Source organism: Homarus americanus, unplaced genomic scaffold (assembly GCF_018991925.1).
Source record: "Homarus americanus isolate GMGI-L3 unplaced genomic scaffold, GMGI_Hamer_2.0 scaffold24057, whole genome shotgun sequence".
In the NCBI taxonomy this organism is placed as follows: domain Eukaryota; kingdom Metazoa; phylum Arthropoda; class Malacostraca; order Decapoda; family Nephropidae; genus Homarus; species Homarus americanus.
In genome coordinates, this window is record NW_024746050.1 from 645,001 (window position 1) to 654,159 (window position 9,159).

Here is a 9,159-nt window from a genome sequence, read left to right on the forward strand (position 1 = left end):
GAATAGTCAATCTGACTTGATTACTTTAAATTCTAAACCGTCTGGAGGTGACATTAAGCTTTGAATTTCAATGGAACTTACAGTATTTAAGTTAATTATATGTTTTGAACGACGTCTGCCATAGTGAACGATGATTCATGAAAACTGATTCCTAATTGGCTGAACTTCTCGACTCGTGGGAAGCGTTGTTAGGGAACGGATTATTACTTTACTGTGTGCTGCTCCCGTGAACCAGACATGATTCTTGCCTTGTGTATGTTCCTAGTATTGAATATGGTCAGGTCAGGTATCATGTACAATAAGTTTACGTGAACAAACTTCACTTGACCTTTGAGTTGAGTTATATTGTAGTGAACTGAACGACATATTCGTAAAGTATAATATAAGCGATTTTGAAGGATTTCCGACCTTACACACAAGATGACCCTTAATGTGTAACTTGGGGTCTGATAAATACAGCCGTCGTGTGTGTGTGTGTGTGTCATGACCGACTGAGTCCTACACATTGATATTTTTGCCTTCATCTAGCGGCCTCCTTACTACAACGGCCTCCTTACTACAACGGCCTCCTTACTACAACGGCCTCCTTACTTTACTACAGTGACCACTTTACTACAGTGACCACCTTACTAGCGTGACCACTTTGCTTGCTTGTCCGGGTGAAATTTGGACACTATATTGACCACATGTGTTGGCAAAAATAATTGTATTTTGTTTACACTCATATTTTATTTATGGTTGGGGATGTACACTGTACCCACCGCTTATTATTATTATTATTATTATTATTATTATTACACGTATCACATACTCGCAACTACCAAGGGTCTATAACACACACACACCTGTGGGTTGACTTACGTAAACTAGGAGAAGCTCTGACGAGAGTTTGATGTTCTCTGGGCCAAGGCTGAGTCTCACCCGGGTTATATATCATCCACGGTGTGTGTAGTGTCTTTAACGTGTGTTTGTACCTAAAAGATGCCTTGTGCAGTTCTCTTTACTCTATCTCTTGCCACTTTTAACACTCTTATTACCTCGTGTATTCTCTCTCTCCTTCCTCCCGAATTACTTTCTGTAATTCCAGTTTCTTTCTTTTTTCTATCTAGGTAAAGTTTGGAACAGTTAGACTGGTTGTGTGGAGAGTACCAGCGGTGTCCTGCTCGCACTACGCCTTGTAACCTTACCCTTGGTGAGGTGGGATAAAGGGTCAGTCAAGGCTAAAGCAAAATACACCTTGGGCGTCTATAGTCTTCCTTCCATCCATTATAAGCATGACCTTGAGTTATAGCACCGACAGACACAAGGACGGACCAGAGGCATCATGGTCCAGTAGGTAGTGTAGAGTGTAAACAGTGGTCATGGACGCGACGCCTAGTACAGTACAACCACTGGCTGTTATTACGTGTAAAGAAATGTTATACCTGTGGAATATTCCCTGACCAAACCTCTCGTCCCTCGGTTGACTGACAGTGTTTGTGTAAAAATATCAGGTATATATAACAGGTAAAGAGCTAATTAGTCTGTATTTTTTCCAGTCTTCTTTGTTGTTATATAATTATAATCCCAACTTTTCATCGCAGTTTTCTTTCTTCAGTGAATATTGTAAATAATTAATAATTTTAATAATCACCCCTCCCCCCCTATCATTTACGGTACACATGTATTCATAGAATATTTGATACATCACAGTAACAAGAAGCCTTTCGGTGTAGTGTAGGCGGGAGGGACTGGTGGTGGTGGGAGGCCAGCCAGGCAGACCTCATCAATCTCTCATTGGTGCACAAGTTTTAATAAGAGTTCAGGGAGGCGGCGCACCTTCGCCCCCCCCTCACCACCCCCTCACATGTAAACACAGTCTGGGAAGCAACTGATTTTAGCATAAGTTTATTCTCAATTATTTTCATTGAGATTTACTTCAGGGGAATTCATCATGTGTGTGTGTGTGTAATAATAAATAATAATAATTGACGTTTTATTGAAAAAGTTCTGCAGCCCGAAGGCTGAAAATATACATTGGACATAAATGACTTATTACATACAAAGCCTTCATGTGTGTGTGTGTGTGTGTGTGTGTGTCTGTGTGTGTGTGTGTGTGTGTCATTTTCTTGGTATTTGATAATGTTTGTATTTAGAAATTCCATAAAGGATAATATATATATATATATATATATATATATATATATATATATATATATATATATATATATATATATATATATATATATATATATATATTTCACCATCATAAAACACCAAGTAACTTACACCAGGAACAAAAACTAAAACCCTGCGTGTTTGTTTTTTGTGTTTGAGTTTATTTGATAAAAAAACAGTTGGTAAATTTTCCAGTGAAGGGATAGAACACGAGACTATTGTATTTAAATCTGACGTTACTTGTCGTTCAGTATAAGTCAATTGTGTGTTTATCGACGGATGCCTTGCCTGGACGTCATCAAAAGTCAACAGGTCATAGGGTTAATCTCTTGTGTGTAGTTCAGTAATATACCACCAATAATCTTCTCGCTTCTTTTCATTGTCTTTCTTAATTTAGATTATTAATGCACTCCATTACCTGAATACCAGTAAAAAATATCAACACAAACAATATATATCAATTTTGGTCAATTCTGTTGCATATAAAAGACGTGAGAAAAAAATGAGGCGAACATAATTTGGATATTACAAACAGCTAACATGAGGTTTTATTTTTAATCAGATCTAAATTAATCTGTGGAGTTTGTTTTAGCGGACTAAATTACTTATGTGGGAAATGTGGGTCGCGGGAGAGTAATCAAGTGTTGCGTGTTTCAAGGGCCGCTCACATGGCTTCATCAAATACCTCTCATAAATATTGCACTAAGTCATTCTCCTGCTATGAATTGAAACCAATTTTCCAGCCGGCGCTGTTCTGGAATAGCATGTGTGTATATGTTACTGTTACTTGTAGTGAACTTTATTATATACTTGTGTAGAGAAGTTCATGTTACTGTTACTTGTAGTGAACTTTATTATATACTTGTGTAGAGAAGGTCATGTTACTGTTACTTGTAGTGAACTTTATTATATACTCGTGTAGAGAAGATTATGTTACTGTTACTTGTAGTGAACTTTATTATTTACTTGTGTAGAGAAGGTCATGTTACTGTTACTTGTAGTGAACTTTATTATATACTTGTGTAGAGAAGTTCATGTTACTGTTACTTGTAGTGAACTTTATTATATACTTGTGTAGAGAAGGTCATGTTACTGTTACTTGTAGTGAACTTTATTATATACTCGTGTAGAGAAGATTATGTTACTGTTACTTGTAGTGAACTTTATTATTTACTTGTGTAGAGAAGGTCATGTTACTGTTACTTGTAGTGAACTTTATTATATACTTGTGTAGAGAAGTTCATGTTACTGTTACTTGTAGTGAACTTTATTATATACTTGTGTAGAGAAGGTCATGTTACTGTTACTTGTAGTGAACTTTATTATATACTTGTGTAGAGAAGGTCATGTTACTGTTACTTGTAGTGAACTTTATATATGTATACTGTATACTTGGCTGTATACTTGTCAAGAGAAGGTTACGTTACTGTTACTGTTACCTGGGAAGAGCAGCGTATTACATAGTTAATTCTTGGAACAGTTGTACACTCGCCTTCCTCCACCAGGCGCCGCGTGAAGTGTGTAACAGGGAGGTGCTCAGAGGTTACTTCGTTTGTTTGTTTTCTTGTTTGGGTGTTTTATCAGACCTTTTTGAGAGATGAAGCTGAACTCTATGCGCTTTGGCAACAGTTATTTAGTTTTTCTTTAATTTTGGCCGATATTTTAACGACGTCATGGGTAGGGTAGGGGGTGTGAGCATTATGGGACTGTGTGGCGGGGGGTGTGAGCATTATGGGGCTGTGGAGAGTGTGAGCGTGTGAGGGCTGTGTGGAGGGTGTAGACGTATGGGGCTGTGTGGCGGGGTGTAGAGCATTTATGGGACTGTGTGGAGGGGGGTGTGAGCATTATGGGGGCTGTGTGGCGGGGAAGATGAGCATTATGGGGCTGTGTGGTGGTGAAGGAGAGCATTATTTACCCATCAGGTGACTAGAAGCGGGAAGCCGAGTCTATTTGGTCCTTGTTGGGTCTTATATTGAGGTTTTCTGTTTATTACCTGGAACTATCATCACTAAATAATACAGAGGCGACACGAGAGAGTTAGGTTTAAGACAGGCGGACACACACACACCTGGTTGTTATCAGTGGCGCACCTTGTCCAGTGTAGGCCAAACTGTCATAAATATCTGGTACAGTGAGAGAAGGTTCATACCTCCATTTATCTCACCAGATGAATTCTCCGTGTCCTAGTCTTCGTTGGTCCGAGATATTATGTTCATATGTCGGTGTCAGAGGTGGAGCGGCCGGTCTGACAGCCGGATAAAAGATCCATTACGGCCCTTCTCTCTGATACAAGAATATTCTCTCCAGGTTAAGTTGACTCCAGGGTTTATGAGTCACCCATGTCTTGAAGGTAGAGGCTAAGTGTGTGTGTGTGTGTGTGTGTGTGTGTGTGTGTGTGTAGGGGGGCTTAAATGAGGAGCTAAATAAACAAGATAAACAAACAAGCATCACAACTGGTAAAAAAACATATATAAATCTTTAAACAACTCGGAAGATTGACATATTCCATTAAAGATGAAAGTCTTGATATACTCGGTGTGGTGTATCAACGGCACAAAGACCATGATTGACACTGTATAGATCTATGTCTTAATATACCAGTTGTATTTTTTTTTCTCCTCTGTAGATTTTCACTTACACACTAGGCTCTTAGATCTTTATTGAACTGAGAAGACTGACTGACATCTCCATTAAAGATCAATATATTCAGGTCGACTAAATCCCCCAAAGTCGTTTAAAAACAGACAGAATTTTCTATGCTCAACTTTCTGTACATTGTACGTGAATCCTAATTGTATTTTTCCCATAAGGATTTTACTGAATATCTTATGAATGAAATATATCATTAGGAAAAAATGAAAGATGATGATTTACCAAGAATTACACTCGACTGGGTTGTTGTGTAGCCAAAAGTTTGGAAAGAGATTCATGATTCCTCTGTAACAGTGATAAATTTTTGGGTGAAATTTATAGTAAAAGAGAAAGATCTTATTAACTTTGTTTTAAGATGATTTATTAACTATGTGTTGTCTTGACTCCTGAACCGGCTGGTTAATTCAATGTTAAACAGGTTGGTACATATATATATTATATTGGGTTTTAGTAACGAAACCCAATTGAAGTTTCTTCTTTTATTAAAAAGTATTGTTTGTATAATTCCTGAGTGTAGATCAACCGTAACTTCCACTATTTATGAGCGTGAAGAGAAAGGACGGCGTCTATGTATATAGACGTGAATCAACGTCTGTACGATGTAAGTTTATGAGTCTGACTGACAATGGGCGCCGCCTTATGCGCGCTTACATTTGTGCTGACATATAGTCAAATGAGCCGCACCCCTTGGGGAAGCTACCGCTCATGTGATATGGTCATGACATCTCATAGCTAGTGGAAAGTTACAGGGGATGAATTTGAATATAAATCAAATGTAAAGAACCCATTTATATAATACTTCTGTTGATGAGACAGGGGCCATACACTCCTCTTGTATAGTTATGTCTGGTGACTCAAGAGGTGCAGTAATCTTGGGAATAGTAGAAGGGGGGTAGAGGGGGGTGAGACATGTGCTGTGAGGGGGTAGGAGTGAGATAAACACACACACACACACTTCCCACCTTTCACCTCAGGAGATCGTTCTAAGGCAGCTGCTCTATGTTAACGATTGTCAAAGAAAAAAACATTATATTTTTCTTTGATTTGAGAAAAAAGACAAAAAAAAACATTATAGTCATTCATCACAAACTCAACATTAAACATCTCTGTCCTAATCAGAAAGTATAAAAGGTTAGGTTAGGTTAGGAAATCCTTTACTAGCCTGGCCAGGGTTCCTGTCATCTGAATTAATTCGTCTGCAGTTGTCCAGAGTAAAATACCTCAGTGCCCCGCTGCCCTCTGTCTAAAGGGTTAAGACATAGGTTAGATTATGATCGGTTATATTAGGTCAGGTTAGATTAAGATAGGTTAAGTTAGCTTAGGTGAGGTTAGATAAGGTTAGGTTAGATATCATGTCTCAGGTCACAAACAGAACGTAGTCAGTCTTGCTCTCAGATCCACAAAGTGGTCCAGCAGCTGACGTCAACAACTGCTGGATCATCACGTGAGCAAATCTCCCTGTGGCAAGTTTCTGTTCTCAGGATGCTTTAGAAAGTATATAATCCTTCTTATTCTGAGAACATACAATCTTATCTTTTCATCTAAACTGAGTTAAATAGCCCAGGTAGTGAAAATCCATCGCCATCATCACACATAAATAAACCTGAATGAAACAAATTTCAGAGTGATTTCGAAATTGGTTTACCAAACTACTTCAAAATATACTCCACCCCCAAAAAAACCCACTTCGAGATCCCCGCACACACAGTTCACCTCCAACACGTGAATAAGAACTTGGCCCTTAATAAATAAAGCTCCGCGTCGGCTGGGCTGGTGGTGAGCTGGGTCGCCGCAGAGCTCCTCCACTCCCATGCCAACCAACACATTAAGTGAGCGGCCACGACGTAATATATAAGAGCCGTCAGCTCCACTAGGCCCGGTAAATAAGCGGGCTGGGACCATATTTCCTGGGTGGCGGCGGTCAGTCATCCATCACTCCCAAAGTTTCACAAGTGGAGCCCATTACACCTCCAGCGACGGCCCGGGAATCAATCATCAAGTCAGCTCTGGGGTGTGAGGTCTGGCCCCCGGGTCCTCCCTCCCTCTCACTTCCCTACCCGCCCTCCTACCAACCTCTCACCACCCCTCCCCGCCGTCTTCCTCACTCGTTTTTGACTGTCTGACTGTCTGTCTGTCTCTCTCGCTGACTTGCAATTTCGGCGATTTTTTCTCTTTCTCTCGGTGTTTTTGTTTTGTTTAGCTGTTTACGTGTTTATTTATTTGTTTGTTTGTCTGTCTTTACCCCAGACTATACTGACGTCCACCCTACATGCCACCCTCGCCCACCCCACACCCCACTCACGCCTACCCAAGAGCCCACTCATGCCCACTGCATCCCACTCCCGCCCACTCTACACCCCACATACGCCCACTCCACATCCCCAGACCCCACATAGGTCCACCCCCACATCCCACACCCCAGACCCCACACCCACCCCCACATCCCACACCCCAGACCCCACATAGGCCCACCCCTTACCAAAGACAATCTCCCCTCCTCACAGCTCACCGTCCCCCCGCCAGCTGTCATCATCGTCGGGGTAATCACATTAATAATTCCCCTCAATAATGTCTTAACTACTACACTTTTTCTTCACCTTCGTGTCGTGTGATTCAGCTGGTTTGTCCCCTTTAATTGCTTCTGGGATTGCTCGTACGGCCGCCAGAGGTTCCAGGTGCTGATCATAATGGCCTCAGAAGCTGTTGAGGAGAGTTATACCTGGCACTTTTTTGTGTACACCCGTTGATTGTATGGGTGTGTGTGTGTGTGACCTACTCATTAGGAGTTTGAGGTCAAAGTTCATATTTAAGAGATATGAGGGTGAAATGGAAGGAAGGAGGGGGAAGATGGGGATAGGGTGAAAGGAGGAGGGGAAGGACGGAGAACAGAGGGGTGTGGTAGGGGGGAGTGGTCAGGGTACTACTGCTCGTGTTAGTTATCAACAATACGTGACCTGGATGCATTAACAACATTGAAGAACGTAATCCGTATGAACTCTGATGACTATTATCTAAAAATCCTCTGCGTGTATTTTTTCTCTGTTAATCCCATCGAAAATTATTGTTGCCACATATAAATTTTTTCTTTTTTCTTTTCTTTTTTTTTTTTTTGGGGGGGGGGGGCGTTTATCACATAGGCTTCATATATATGGCCTAGTTAGTGATTATATTTTGTTTGTGTGTGTATGTAACAATAATAATTAACGGTTTATTGAAAGAGCATGCCAACCGGAAGGCTGAAAATATACAGTTACATAATTGGGGAATGGGTCTCTTGATTGACAAATAATATATAAGTAACATAAGTGATACAAATAAGATATATAATAACTAGATGGGGAGAAGGTCATACTACAGGGCATTTCAACATAGTGACAGTGCAAAAAGTTAGATTGACTGGGAGTGAACACACTGGTTGATTACAAGTTATTGATAATTTTTACAATGGTTGGGACTGAGCTGTTCTAAAAGTGATCAGTTCGTGCTCGTATGGGCTGGATGCGGTTGTGGTATCGAACAGCAATTCTTGAACGAGGGATCTCGGGTGGTGTGTGTGTGTGTGTGTGTGTGTGTGTGTGTGTGTGTGTGTGTGTGTGTGTGTGTGTGTGTTAAATATCGAGTTTACAGGAATTAATGAATATTTCGAATATTTCCCCGAGTAATACTTTCCTCCATGTTTTAGTCAGAATATTTCTCACTACACAATATCTCACACCATAAAGGACAACATGAGGTCTTCCTTACCATTTCGTTACCATCGAGGTAGTTGGTGTAGCACTTGATGGTCACACTGCCTCCCACTTGTGCTAGGACCTCCGTGTTGTTCTGCTGAGAGGGTGTCATGCGTGCCAGGTTGGAGGTCCTGGCTCGTGTCACTCGTCCTCCTCTTCTGGAGTGTCTTCTGTGTGGCACCATCGTGTGTGTCAGACTGGTGTGTGGCAGACCTCTGTGCGCCACGCTCACTCCCTCATGCCGTCGACCGCTCACACCTGTACAAATATATACCACGAGTTAGAACTATGACACCACGGGGCTGTAAGATGAAGCCTCCTGTGAACAGACGTGAATGAAAGGTGACACACGCAGATAAGATTAAGACTATAGTCACCTGTTAAAACAACTTATACAGGTGTTGTGTTGTGTTGTGTTGTGTTGTGTTGTGTTGTGTTGTGTTGTGTTGTGTTGTGTTGTGTTGTGTTGTGTTGTGTTGTGTTGTGTTGTGTTGAGGAGTCACAATTGATTCTTAAAGCTATTAATAAAAATACAGACAGAAAAAAAAGGATTACAGTGAAGTTCTCAAAACCAAATTACCCAAACAACAGACACTCCTACACGTCTCTTAAGGACAGT

The 9,159-nt window shown here is 40.8% G+C and overlaps 1 protein-coding gene across 1 annotated transcript in view; it reads right to left on the minus strand.

Annotated features, from left to right (window-relative positions):
- LOC121878884 (carcinoembryonic antigen-related cell adhesion molecule 1-like) overlaps positions 1-8,793 on the minus strand; it is a 51,395-nt gene extending 42,602 nt beyond the window's left edge. Inside the window, exon 1 of the mRNA XM_042385313.1 lies at positions 8,554-8,793. Within this exon, the coding sequence (XP_042241247.1) occupies positions 8,554-8,724 (171 nt within the window). The 5' untranslated portion in view covers positions 8,725-8,793. The remainder of the gene's footprint in view (positions 1-8,553) is intronic.
- Positions 8,794-9,159: the final 366 nt, after the last annotated feature.